This window comes from Molossus molossus, unplaced genomic scaffold, assembly GCF_014108415.1.
Source record: "Molossus molossus isolate mMolMol1 unplaced genomic scaffold, mMolMol1.p scaffold_m16_p_1, whole genome shotgun sequence".
NCBI lineage: Eukaryota > Metazoa > Chordata > Mammalia > Chiroptera > Molossidae > Molossus > Molossus molossus.
This window is the reverse complement of record NW_023425344.1, coordinates 53,028,026-53,042,413: the sequence shown is the minus strand read 5'-3', so window position 1 is coordinate 53,042,413 and position 14,388 is coordinate 53,028,026. Positions and strand designations below refer to the sequence as shown.

The 14,388-nt window shown below is 38.1% G+C and overlaps 1 protein-coding gene across 18 annotated transcripts in view; it reads left to right on the top strand.

Annotated features, from left to right (window-relative positions):
* The window catches only part of ANKRD17 (ankyrin repeat domain 17), a 193,160-nt gene extending 179,329 nt beyond the window's left edge, over positions 1 to 13,831 (top strand). For 7 of the 18 annotated variants that reach the window (XM_036271078.1, XM_036271075.1, XM_036271080.1 and 4 more), the window contains 4 exons: positions 10,018 to 10,266; positions 10,787 to 10,971; positions 11,597 to 11,761; positions 12,437 to 13,829. In XM_036271078.1, the coding sequence (XP_036126971.1) occupies positions 10,018 to 10,266; positions 10,787 to 10,971; positions 11,597 to 11,761; positions 12,437 to 12,496 (659 nt within the window). In that variant the 3' untranslated portion in view covers positions 12,497 to 13,829. Of the gene's footprint in view, positions 1 to 10,017; positions 10,267 to 10,786; positions 10,972 to 11,596; positions 11,762 to 12,436 lie in introns of all 18 variants that reach the window. The other 11 variants (XM_036271073.1, XM_036271066.1, XM_036271059.1 and 8 more) reach the window with 6 other exon arrangements.
* Positions 13,832 to 14,388: the final 557 nt, after the last annotated feature.

Below are 14,388 nucleotides of genomic sequence, written 5' to 3'. Positions count from 1 at the left end.
GGGCACGTACTTCGGTTGCAGTTTTTCCCCGGCCCTGGTTGGTCGTGCGGGTGGCAGCCACTCGATGTGTCCCTTCACGTCGATGTTTCTCACTCTCTCTCCCTTCCTCTCTCTCCCTGCCACTCTATCTGTACAAAAAATGGAAAAAATATCCTCGGGTGAAAAAAAAAAAAGAGTTTGTAAAAAATTAAATATTTATGAGGTGCGTATAACCATACATTGCTGGACCTGGCCAGGTAGTTCAGTTGCTTAGAGTATTGTCCCGATACACTAGGGTTGTGAGCTCGATCACTGGTCAGGGCACATATAAGAATCAGCCAATGAATGCATAAATAATTGGAACAAGTCCCTCTTTCCCTCTCCTTTCCTCTCTAAAATCAAACAATAAATATTGATTTTTAGAGAGAGGGGAAGGGAGAAGGAGAGAGATATGGAAACATCAATGAGAACATCGATTGGCCACATCTTGCATGCCCCCACTAGGGATCGGGCCCACAACCTGGGCATATGCCCTGACCAGGAATCAGACTGGTGCCCTCTTGGTGCATGGGTTGATGCTCAGCCACTGAGCCACACCGGCCAGACAAAAAAAAAAAAATTTAAGTACATTCCCAGTTAAAGCATGAAGTTGTGAATTTGCATGCTATATAGTTTTTCTTGTGTTTGTCAAATAGTGAGGACTGTCATAAAGAAAATATTGATTATCCTGGCACAGATGTCTTTAAATGAGAAGGAATGGTTTAAGGAAGAATTCAAAGTGATTGTAGTAGAAACATGACAGAAATAATGTAAGAAGTATGAAAATAACGTACCAATATAAAAGGAAAATAACGCACCCTTCAGTCAAAAAACAGATTTCAGACAGATCTTCAATTCTACTTAACATAGTTTTTTTTTAGTAATATTATAGATAAGCTATTCTAAAACTATACGAGATATATTGTAGGATTGAGAAAATGAATAAGTAAGTATACTAATGAGGATGTGATGTAAGGGTTCTCACTGTGAGAAGACAAAAAATGTGGAATTGGGGTAAGGCAAGGAAAACTATACGGAATTAGATTGGCATTAGACTCGAATGATTAGAGGATCAATGTGAACTCCTAATTTTTAAATTACATATGTATAGGATTGAATCATATAAAGTTGCCATTTTCCCTCTAGCTCTGTCTACTGAAAGCAATGCATCTTCAGTAGCATTGAGCATATTCAGTGTCCACATCTTTCTGTTAAATAATTTTTTCCACTAAAAGAAGCTAGAGCTTCTTGGAGAAATAGCTAGGGCATAGAAAGTGTAAGACAAGCTTTATAGTGTCAGAAAGTCTTACAGTGTCAGGGCTCAGAATGATGGGAACATGTCAGAAGGAGACAGCTTGAGGGGGTCCCACTGGCCAAATCCAAAACAATTTGATCACCAAAATGAACAATGGCAGCTCATTGAATAAAGCAATTCTTGAGTTCATAATGATTATAAATAAAACTTTAAAGTGCAGGAGAAGGGAACACTGTTTCTTAGAGTATAGTAACGACTCATAAGTGTACAAGGAATTTATAGTCATCATTTTGCAGCTATTAGAATGATTGATTCAGGCAAGACCCTCAGACATTTACCTTTAATACTGAATTTTTAACTAGTTTTCCTTTTTTTTTGCCTAATGTAAATGTACATATTGTTGCTTTTTAATGACCATTAGGCCTGTTTTTTCTGACTTCAGCTCTTCTCTAGGCAGTCTGTTCACATGGATATAATTTTATATTTTTATGTGTTTATAGTAGTTTTAAAATTTTGATTTTAGTATTTATCTAGATATTTTTCTTAAAAGTTCCATTCTGGATACTGTTGAACTAACTGCAGAAACATGACTTGTTTTTCATAATACATTTAACTGGTTTTATGTACTTGAACAGGTTTATCATTTCTTCAGACATTCTACTCTTCTTTCTTCTCCTCTTTAGGACATCAGTACATTATATTAGGACCCTGGCAAATCAAGCTGGGATATGAGGGACACAGCCTTCCTCCTTTATTTTATTTTATTTTATTTTATTTATTTATTTATTTATTTATTTATTTATTTATTTATTTATTTATTTTTAGAGTGAGGAAGGGAGAGGGAGAGAGAGAAATATTGATGAGAGAGAACATCGATTTGCTGCCCCCCCCACTGGGGATCAGGCCCACAACCTCGGCATGTGCCCTGACTAGGAATTGAACCAGTGACTTCTTGGTGCATGGGTTGACACTCAGCCACTGAGCCACACTGGCCAGGCACGCCTTCCTCCTTAAAAAAATAAATAAAAGAAAGCAAAGAACCCTTTCTTTTTTTTTTTGTTTTTGTTTTTTTTGTTTGTTTGTTTGTTTTTATCCTCACCCGAGGACATTTTTCCATTTTTTGTACAGACAGAGTGGGAGGGAGAGAGAGGAAGAGAGAGAGAGGGAAACATCGATGTGAAAGGGACACATCGAGTGGCTGCCCACCCGCGCGACCAACCAGGGCCGGGGACAAACTGTAACCGAGGTACATGCCCTTAGCGGGAACCGAACCCGGGTCTCTCCGGACCCCAGGTGGACGCTCTAACCGCTGAGCCAAATCGGCCAGGGCCAAAGAACCCTTTCTTGAGGCCCCACAGCAAGATTGGTGATGTCTAAGAACCTTCTGCATAACAGATGGGCAGAGGTCACCTGAGTCCTTATCTTACTCAAACTGCTGAAGTCTATCCTACCAACACCCAGCCAGTTTGTGCATTGATTACTGATCGTTGGCATTGATCTGTGAGTTTTGGTCCTTGGCAGATTTTAGTCAGTGACCCATTTTGACATTCAATTTTTTGAAAAGTGTTGTCAGATCAAAAAGCAATAAAAAGCATTACAATTTTGAAAGGAAGGAATGAATTTTACATTCAGTACACATATACATGTGTGTGTATAGTTGAGATAGTGTATTTGCAAAACAATACTTATCTTTATAATGCATGTTTCACTCTAGTATTTTTCATTCTGTTTTCTTTAACCTTTTAGTACGTTTTTATTGATTTTTTTTTCAAGAGAGAGAAGAGGAGAGAGAGAGAAACATCGAACAGCTACCTCCTACATGCCCCTTACCGGGGATTGAGCCCTCAACCCAGGCATGTGCCCTGACTGGTAATTGGACCAGGACCTCTCAGTCCACTGAGCCATACCTGCTGGACGACCTTTAAAAATTTTTCTGCTGCCCTGGCCAGTTTTGCTCAGTGGTTGGAGCGTCGGCCTGCGGACCAGAGAGTCCCAGGTTCGGTTCCCGCTAGGGACACGTACCAAAAAAAAAAATTGAAAAAAAAAGATTTTTTTATGCTAGTCATGACCAATCACATTCATCTCATGATCTACTGTAATTGAGTAAACACTGAAGGAAGAAAATACAGTGTAATTTTCCTGCAGGGCCACTTTTTCAATTTGTAAGTCACATTACTCTTTTAATTTGAATTCAGGACCCTGTTGTCATTTCAAAACTGAAGTGGATTTACCATGAAGCCTGTGAAGCTTAAGCTTCAGATAACCTCATTTGCAAGGGGCCCTGCCAAGGTCCTGTACCTTATTTTGTATTTTTCTGAAAATGGTTCCCAAAATTGTATAAGGCCCCACAAAACTTCTAAAACCTTTTTTTCCCCTCCAATATATAAGCTGGCATATTTTTAAATAACATGGCTCTTGATTAGATTTTGCTGTTTTCTAATTAAAGAAATTCTAATAGAGATAAGAAAAGAAATTATAATAATAATTAGGCTCTTTTCATGCTAAGGAATATGTATCCACCCAAGGAATCTTGAGGAAAATGGCGTTTACTTTAAGACTATGCAGGGACATTTTCTGGGACAGCTCTCTTTTTTTAGGGGATTTATGGTCTCTCCTGGTGTGTTTCTTGTGAGTCTCCTGTTTACTGTCTTTATACCTAAACTTTCTAATTTTATCTTGTATATTAGAAGATTCAGTTCATAGCTAATTAACCAGTTTCTCTCTGTTTATTAATTGCATCTTCTTGAATGAGGAATATGATTGACTCAGCTTATATGTTGAATTCAGACCATGTCAGTCATAGATTGCTAGCTAGCCTGAAAGAAATCATTCTTTAGTCAGATGCTTGTCGTTAGTCCAGTAAACCTGCAGGGAGAAAGCAGAAAATAGTCATGTGATAACTATGACTAGTGCACTGGCAGAATCTGTGCAAAGGGAAATGTCTAAACGGGGCAGGTCAGCAGGCAAGCCTAGTTATTCTCTTCATTTAAACAGAATGTTAGAGAGTGGCTTTTATTTTGCTTTGCTTTTGTTTTTGGAAGGACACAGGAAAGGAAAGAGAAACTAGATTACACCCAGAGGTTAGGACAGGCTCCCTGAAATGGGCCTGGGGGAAGTTCAGGTTTATGCATCCTCCTTCTGACCATCCTTCCTGCCTGCTTCCTTTGACTGTGTCTTCGTGTTAGTTGTACTGGGTTGATTTTTCACAGGTATGTAATTGTGCCCTTTCACTACATAGTTTAAAAACCAATGAACAGAATTTTGTTTATCCCATCTTGTGTTCCTTGTAGTTGAATTTAGTCTTTTCTGGAGTCTTTCATTTCTAATACTTTCTTGAGTTTTGTCATCTTGTTTCCAGTTTTAGTCATTCTGAATTATACTGTTCTTTTTAAAAAATTTCTTATGGCTCACTTAGGAATTTTCTATTATAGTTTCTTTTCAATGTGCCTTTGGAATATTAGGATATAGCTTTGTTTTTTTGTTTTATTATTTTTTAAATCTTCAGCCAAGGATATTTTTACATTTACCTTCAGACAGAGTGGAAGGGAGGGGGAAGGTGGCGGGAGGGGGGGGAGAGAGAAACATCGATGTGAGAGAGGCACATCAATTGGTTGCCACCCACACAACTCCACAACCGAGGCACATGCCCTTGGCCGGAATCAAATCCGGGACTCTATGGTCCACAGGCTGACGCTCTAACCGCTGAGCCAAACCAGCCAGGGCAGGATATAGCTTTGTTTCTAGGATGCTTTTATTGTCTACATTGTAGACTCTACAAGATACTAAGGATGAAATATGACTGCAATTCTATTGTGTTTTGCAGTTTTAAATGAGTTTTCCTAAACTTACAGAAAGGATATGTGGGTCAGGATATGTTTTCTAGCTTAAAGATGCCAGAATTCCCTCTTTTAGAGAAGTGTGCAAAACTATGGCCTTATACTTCATTAAATCTGCTGGCTTTAGTGTCCTTACCCACCCATCCCTACTCTATCTGCCCTACTTTTTTTTTTAATCTTTATTTTTAAAATTTTTTCTTTAATTTTTATTTTTTGATGAGATGGGGTGAGCAATAGAAAGCAGATTGAAGTAGATCAAGGAACTAAAGAAAAAGAAACCTCAGGTATATTTAATACATTTTTTAATGTTAAGGGTTGAAAATGCAAGGGAAAAAATCTGTAGCTGAAGCTAGTGTCATGCAATTACAAAGGACCATGATGGAAGGAAGTTAAGAATCTTGAAAATGTTTTCATGTTTGGCTGTGAAGCATGAGAGGAAAATAGGAGTCAAGAATGACTATCAGGATCGGGGGAGGACCATACTGCGAAAAGGGATTTGTACCATCCTAGTGAGACTACTTTCAGAATGTTTCAAACGTCCTGCTTTGGCCACTGGTCTCCCCTTTCTTGACAAAGTTGCTGCAGAAAAATAATTCTGGGGATTCCACAATGGCGACAGAGTGAATGGAAGCTACACAGACCATCTCCCAGGACCAAACTTGGGCTCTGGCAGAGGGAGGGCAGACTGGACTGGAACTGTGTGGGGACACTCGGGATTTGGAGGGTGCTCATAGCTTTTGCTGAGTTGCGGCCATGCAGGACTGTGGTCATCTTACTCCTTCCCAGGGCTCTGGGGAGAGGCAGCGGACCCTCCCTCGGAAATTCAACCCCACCCAGTGGCCTTTTAATCTTCAGTTTTTGAAAGTATTACAGATGTCCCTCCTTATTTTCCCCCCTGTTGAAACCCTCCTTCCTGCCTTCACTGCACTGTTGTCTTGAGTCCATTGGTTATACATATATGCATTTAAGTTCTTTGGTTTATCCTATCCCCCCTTCCCTCTGAGGCTTTGTTTTCCTTACCTACTCATCTCTACCCTATCTGACCTACTCTTAACTGGATGTTCTCTATGCTTCTGTTGTCCCTTTCCTGCTCAGTTTGGAATCTGTTCCCAGAACTTTGTTATCACTATGGGGCTTTATCCTGGAAGGAGGTTTCAGTAGGTACTTTTGAGAGTTGTTAGGGCTCTTACTGCACCAGCTTTTTAGACCTATTGTGAATTCTTTGCAATCACCCATACATAGGCAGAACTCTCCCAGTTTCACCTGCTGTTCTCATATTGGCCTGCCCTGCTTTTCTTTGAGTGTTCTGCGGTTCTTATATTCTCCTGTTCTTAGGTCTGGAGAATTGCTTTTTTCCACACAGATGTTGATACTACCTTACAACTGTTTGTGATTTGTCCCCATTCACTTGTATCTTTGGATTCCTTTGGATACCTTGCCTGTTCTGTTTTATATGTTATCCATATTTTTGTTTGTTTGTTTTGGCTTTGCTAACTTAGTGGTTTGTATTTTATGGGAAAAGTTGGGAAGAATCAAAACCTGTGCTGCTGCCACCTTCATCCTAGAATTCCCTGATATGCCAGTATACTTTTTTTAACTTATTGTTGAATGTATTACAGATGTTCCTCATTTTTCACTCATTGACCCCCTCCTGCCCATTCCCACCCCTCTCCTGCCTTACCCACACTGTTGTCTGTGTCCATTGGTTATGCATATAAGTTCTTTGGTTTATTTCTTCCCACGCCTAAACCCCTTTCCCTTTGAGGTTTGTTAGTCTAGCAACCAATTTGTGCTTCTTAATCCCTTCACCTTTTTCACCCATTCCCCCAACTCCCCTCCCATCTGGCAACCAACAAAATGTTCTCTATATCTATGAGAATGTTTCTGTTCTGCTTGTTCATTTTGTTTGTAGATTCCATTGTCGATAGATATGTATTCATTGCCATTTTGTTTGTTCATATTTTTTATCTTTTTCTTCAAGAAGACCCTTCAGCATTTCATATAAAATGGTTTGGTGGTGATGAGCTACTTTCGCTTTTTTTGTCTGGGAAACTCTTTATGTGGCCATCGATTGTAAATGACAGCTTTGTAGGATAGAGTAATCTTGGTTGTAGGTTCTTGCTTTTCATCACTCTGAATATTTCTTGCCACTCCCTTCTGGCCTGCAAAGTTTCTTTTGAGAAATCAGCTGATAGGAATTCCCTTGTAGGTAACTAACTTTTTCTCTAGCTGCTTATAAGATTCTCTCTTTGTCTTGAACCTTTTGCATTTTGACGATGATGTCTTGCTGTGGGCCTCTTGGGGTTCATCTTGTTTGGGACTCTCTGTGCTTCCTGGACTTGTATGTCTGTTTCCTTCACCAAGTTAGGGAAGTTTTCTGCCATTATTGTTTCAAATACGTTTTCGATTTCTTGTTCTCTCTCTTCTCCTTCTGGCACCCCAAGATGCGAATGTTGGCACGCTTGAAGTTGTCCCAGAGGCTCCTTACACTATCCTCATTTTTTTTTGTATTCTTTTTTCTTTTTGCTGTTCTCATGGGGGTGTTTTTTGCTTCCTTATATTCCAAATTGATGGTTTGCTTCTTGGCTTTACTTACTCTACTATTGAATCTGTGTAAATTATTCTTTATTTCACTTAGTGCCTTCTTCGTTTCTGACTGGTCCTTTTTTATGCTCTTGAGGCCCTCACCAAGTTCATTGAAGTTCTCACTAAGTTCAGTGAGCATCCTTTTAAGCAGTATTTTGAACTCAGCATCTGTTAGGTTGCTTATCTCCATATCACTTTAGCTCTTTTCCTGGGGTTTTGTTCTGCTCTTTCATTTGGGACCTGTTTGTCTCCTCATTTTGGCTGCCTCCCTTGTGTTTGTTCTATGTATTACTTAACCAGTGGTATGGGGCTAGCTGAGACCAGATGCTGCTTGTTTGAAAGAATTTAGGAAAACCTGAAGCAGGATCCAAGACAGGCCAATCCTATGGTAAAGCAACTGGCAACAGCCTGAAAGTTGGGTGGGGCGGGGCCTCAGGGAATCACCAGGGCGGGGCAACCAGTGTGAGCCAGGTTGCTGGAGTCCCAGATAGGGTGGCTGTCTGCCGCCCCAGGGAAGAGCTCATAAAAGGAACAAAGGCCTCTGACAGCACTTCTGTCCAGAAGAAAGCTGCCTCTCCAACCTTTGCTCCAAATGCCAAACAGCTCAGTTCTTCCCAGTTCTTTCCTGTATGTGTCTGGCGCCCCTCAAGCTGCCTTCCCTCCAAGGTTAGAGGGAGAGAGTCCGGTAAGGCTGTGCGCAGGCCCTTTAAGAGGAGCTGCCTGGGGCTCCAGCCGCCTCAGCCTCCCTGAACCTCAGATCCCGCTGGTTTTTCCAGCCAGTAGTTATGGGGACTTCTCTTCCTGGCACTAGAACCCTGAGCGGGGTGCCTGGTATGGGACAGGACCCCTCAGTCCTCAGGGAGGACCTTCCCAGCTGAGGTATCCTCCTGATTTTTATCCGCCACATGTGGGTGAGGGACCAGCCTGTCGTGCCTCTGCCCCTCCCCCTCCCCCTCCCCCTCCCACCAGTCTCAATTCGGCCTCTTCTTTAATTCTGTAGTTGTAGGACTTCCATTCAGCTTGATTTCAGATGGTTGTTCTGTAGTTTAGTTGTAACTTGGATGTGGTTGTGGGAGGACGCGATAACACGTTTACCTACGTTGCCATCTTGACCAGAAGTCCCCTGCCAGTATAATTTTAAGATGAATTTTCAAATATGTATGATTGTTTTTAAAGACACTTAGGTGGATTTTTCATTTTATGATTATTCTTTTTTTTAGTACTTGTCCCTAGCAGGAACCGAACTCAGTACTCTCTGGTCCGCAGGCCAACACTCCAACTGCTAAGCCAAACCGACCAGGGCTATTTTCTTATGATAAGTTAAAAGTAAACGTTGGCCCAGCTGGTGTGGATCAGTGGTTGAGCATTGACCCATGCGCCATGAGGCTGCTGGTTCAATTCCTGGTCAGGGCACATGCCCAAGTTGTGCACCTGATCTCCAGTGGGAAGCATGCAGGAGGCAGGCGATCGGTGTTCTCTCTCATCGATGTTTCTATCTCTCTCCCCCTCTCCCTTTCCCTGTCTCTAAAATCAATAAAGGAAAAACAATTATTTTTAATAAAGTAAATGATGTCAGGTAATGCTAGTGGATTCATGACCACAGGAGGTATACTTTAATTTGTCATTAGAGAGTAATAGTTTTCTTGGTTTACTTTTATAGGTAATAAATCCATCATGTTTCATGTTTTTGGTCCCAATAATAACAATATTTGTATAATAACTTGTAGTTTATGAAGGACTTTTACATTCACTCTTTTTAGTTAATAGTCACTAAAACTTATTAATAGCTGGATTCTGTGAAGCCCTGATTTAAAGAAAATTGTTGTTTTTTCCTTCAACTAGTTTTTCCAGTCTTGCTTGATACCTGAATTTCTTTATTTTTTCATCGTAATATACCAAGAGACTTGACAATATAGGCATGATTTCCCCCATCTTCATTTTGTTGGTGTGTGTTTGTTTTGTTTTAATTTAAACATTGTCTTCTCATTACTTTGGTGTTATGTTTTACTCAGTGTCAAGGATTAATTCATTTAAAAATTAATTTAATGGTTTATTACATGTGGAGTTGTAGCATTCACATCTTCACATTCAACTATCATATAATTACATGGAAAAATTGTGCACCATATTAAAATGTGACTACAAAGTCATAAACTCTAACCAGATTTTAATATGCATAACTTATTTTTTAAGCATTATTCTCGTATTTTATTTTTCCTCAGAATGTATATTTAAGGTATCTTTAGAATTTAAGATTTGGTTTTACAAAATTACATGCTCTATAAATGACACGTATACTATTTCAAAATATCTTTTCTTTAGATTCTCCTGCACAGTCAGTATCTTCTGGAGTTCGTGCACCTTCTCCTGCCCCGTCATCAGTACCTTTAGGGTCAGAAAAGCCCAACAACGTCTCTCAGGACAGAAAAGTTCCAGTCCCTATTGGGACTGAACGTTCTGCACGTATCAGGCAAACTGGAACTTCAGCTCCATCTGTTATTGGGAGTAATTTGTCCACATCAGTAGGGCATAGTGGCATCTGGTCCTTTGAAGGGATTGGTGGCAGTCAAGGTATGACACGTTATCCTGCTTACAAGGAATTAAGTTTATGCGTTTAACTAAAATATTGTAAGCAGTGTTTAACATTCATAATCATTCTTAAAAAATGGGTATTCATATCTCTTTGTTTTGACTAATCACTTTTATTTAAGAGTTCAGAACATTTATTGTTCCCATATGCTCTCCCATCGAATTTATCATTGCTTTTTGATAATAGTCTAATGTAAGCATATTCTTTTCTTCATTTCATATTAAGGAGATGTTAATATTTCCTTTGGGGCTCTTTTGCCTTTACCTTAGCATATTTTCTTCTGTTTTGTAACAAAGTGTTTAGGATATTTTATTAGGATATTATATCACTACCTACAGACATAGAAATACTGCAGTAAATATATAAAAATAGGTTATTATTCTGAAGGAATTCACAATTCAAAGTAGAAAGTATTAGAAATATATAAAACATTTTATTTTGCTGTCTTCTGATTTTATATATACCAGTATTTTTTTCTCTGCCTCTTTGTTTTTCCCTCAGACAAAGTAGACTGGTGTAACCCCGGGATGGGAAATCCTATGATTCATAGGCCAATGTCTGATCCAGGAGTATTTTCACAGCATCAAGCAATGGAGCGAGAGAGTACAGGAATTGTAACTCCTTCTGGTACATTCCATCAGCATGTTCCTGCAGGATACATGGATTTTCCTAAAGTTGGGGTAATGGTAATTTGAATAAACATTTTCATTATTTCCAAATGTTTTTCTTATTAACCTTATTTCACTTTCAAGTGGATAAGCATTTATGAAATGAATCTGGGGCTTTGGCCTACAATTATAGGTCAAAATCTGGCTAAAATGTAAATATTTATGAATCCTTATTTTGTCTCAGTTGTTCAGAGAAATATGTTTTGACAAAATATTTTGGATATGGTAGGCTTATGTATAATCTAATGCTAGAAGAAATCATATAATGGAAGTAACTTTTTAAAAATGTTTTTATTGAATTTTTTTTTTTTTTTAGAGTAAGGAAGGGGAGTAGGGAGAGAGAGAAACATCTATGTGAGAGATACATCGATCAGCTGCCTGCTGCATGCCCCCCGCTACCTGGGGATTGAGCCCGAAACCTGGTCATGTGCCCCAACCAGGAATCGAGACCTCTCAGTCCATGGGATGCTGCTCAATCCACTGAGCCGTACCCGCAGGGCTGGAAAGTAATTTTAAGATTACCTAGATAACTTAACTTTTCCAAAGTGAGGTGAAGTTTCATATATTTTAAGGCTATTGAGTATATTGGGCAAAGTAAGCAGTGACTTGAATGTACATAGTATTTGTTTTCTCCTTTCTTAAGGGTATGCCTTTTTCTGTATATGGGAATGCAATGATTCCTCCAGTCGCACCTATCCCTGATGGTGCTGGAGGACCCATATTTAATGGCCCTCATGCTGCAGACCCCTCTTGGAACTCCCTGATAAAGATGGTTTCAAACTCCACAGAAAATAATGGCCCTCAAACGGTAAGACTGATCTTTAAGTGAACATTTATTTAGTGTTTATGAAATTCTAAGACAAATAGGATACAGGTAAATCATGGTAGTGAGAGATTATGGTAAATAAGGGCAGCTGAGGAAATTTAATATACCTGAAAATATAGCAAAGGGATGTAGAAAATGGTCCCAAAGGTAGTGTTTCAGGCTGAAAATTGTGAATGGCGTAACGTATTTCATTGGGCAACAGCTGGTAAGTAAAATATTTTAAGTTGCAAAGTGTTACAGTTTTATACATAAAAATGTAGTACTGTTATGAAAAGGGCCATCTAGAGTTATTTACTGAAGGAGTCATAAATGTCAAAGCCATGTATAATTATAACTGAAATTCATAGACATGTTTGTGTATTTTAGCGTTCGTTTTTTGGAGTATGTTTACTATCTTTGACTCATTTCCCTTCCACAGTCATAAGTCTTTATGTACTCAGGTAATGGTTCTCAAATAATGATAGATTGTGTTGGAGGGATAAGAGGAGAGGCAAGGAAACAATTGGTAAAAGTAATTTATCAATGCTTTTCTTCATTGTTTCCAAGTATGTTGCAAATTAAATGAGATTTAGCTATTTTAGTCTATAGCTAAAGTATAATTTTAATCACATATATGTTAACTACGTATTTAATAAAATTCATATTCTTGAATCATAGGTGTGGACTGGACCCTGGGCACCTCACATGAACAGTGTGCATATGAACCAGCTTGGCTGAGGAGGATCAGCTTGTTAGCCTAAAGATTCCTTTTCATTCAGAGGAAATCACAAGTGGCCAGAAAAAAAAAATTTATGCTCCCAAATCATTCTACTGATGTGCTTGACTGAAGTGTGTAGGCTTTTTGCAGAAGAACTTACTAACTGACCTATTTTCTGTGAACATTTGTGACTGCCCATTCCCCATCATCATCCATTTTACCTTAGTTAGCATTTTTCTTATTTTTCTTTTTTTCTCTCCCTCTTCCCCTTTGGACATAACTTTCTGTTGAAGCTGTTCTTTGGCTGGTTGGTATTAGTACTGTAAACTGCTTCTGAGCAAACACGGAAATTTAGCAAAATTATGTAAACTTGATCCTGAAGTTTTAGAATGGCAAATAAATGTACAATTGTTTACATAACAGAAAAGGCTAAGCAGAAAGTAAATTTCAATATGTCAGTATAGAGGCTCTACTTTATGTAGACTTAAATTAATGTGAGATATGTACCTTCATATTCAGAAATCTGGATGTTTCCTTCATACATTAAACTATTAATAAGCATAACTTTTCTGCTTGTGTAATTTAAGTATAAAGTAAAACAATGGGCATTATCAGTGGATGTTTCCTGACATTGGCTTTTTATATATCCATCTTGCTCTCTTGAATTTGTTTGCAGCAAAGCACATATAGAAGAAAAAATTTATCACTTTTCTATGTCTTTTTATTAACCTGTCACACTTAACTAATACACACACTTCACTCTTTCTTCTCTCCTCACCCTTATCACTAATACCAGTAAAATTCTTTTACTGATCGTGAAATAATTTGTAGATGTTTTTAATGTAATGGCTGCTACAGAGATATGGAATACCTTCATCATCACCTGTGGTTTCTTCTAACCATAAAATGTTTAGCCATTCTGAGAGTTTGAAAGCCACCACTGGTTCTCAGTCAGCATATACAAGCTCTTAATATACTGTTTATAATTAAACAATTCAGTGTACTATTTTATATTGGATAATATTGATTCCTTAACACTGGCTTTCCTAGTCATCAAGAGTCAACATAAAATTCCAATTTTCAGTAATACAGGGGAAAGTATTTTTTCCCCTTTTTAAAGGCTTCATGTTCTTTACACTTGTGTATTATCAGTGAAAGGGATCAACAGCTAACTTGGGGCAAGTAATGAAATAAACTCTGCATCTGTCATGAAGACAGTTTATGGTAGATGTGAATACAGATTACAAAATAAAGTCTTCTTTTAACCTGTTTATATACGATACAGGGCCACACTAAACTATTCAGTGGGATTTATCTATTCCATTCACTTGAAACAATAAACAATAACGTATCCAAGAAGAATGTGTCCTACCCTGTCTCATATGGAAAAATAAATTTGTATGGTTGCAATGTAAAAGAGAGTAATCATAAAAGTGAAGTAATGTATGTATCAATCTCTTTTTTTTTTTTTAAATTAGATACCACAATGGTGAAACAAACATTACTAAAATTCAGATGAATCACCTAGTATTGACAATATTAATAATGGTTCCTTGGCTCTTCAAGTAAATGAAAAGATTTTTTTTTTTTTTACTCTGGTATGAATAAAGAATAAAAAGGAGATTTCTCAAACATCTTGAGGTTTGTAAACAAATATACTTTTATAATTTAGGAGGTGGTTTTAAAATAGATTAATTTGTTTTTCTGACTGTGATTGATAACCAAATTTAAAGGAAAAGTTAAATGAGACCCTACAAATAAATATAGCTATGAAATAAAATTGTTGCACTTTACTAAGAAAGGGGTGTGATGCTATTTAACAGAATGTTTTATATATAACTTTTGCCACTATCCTATAATTTTTTGGTTAATTTTTTTTCCTGTATTAACTAGGGTTATTTTCAAATTAAAA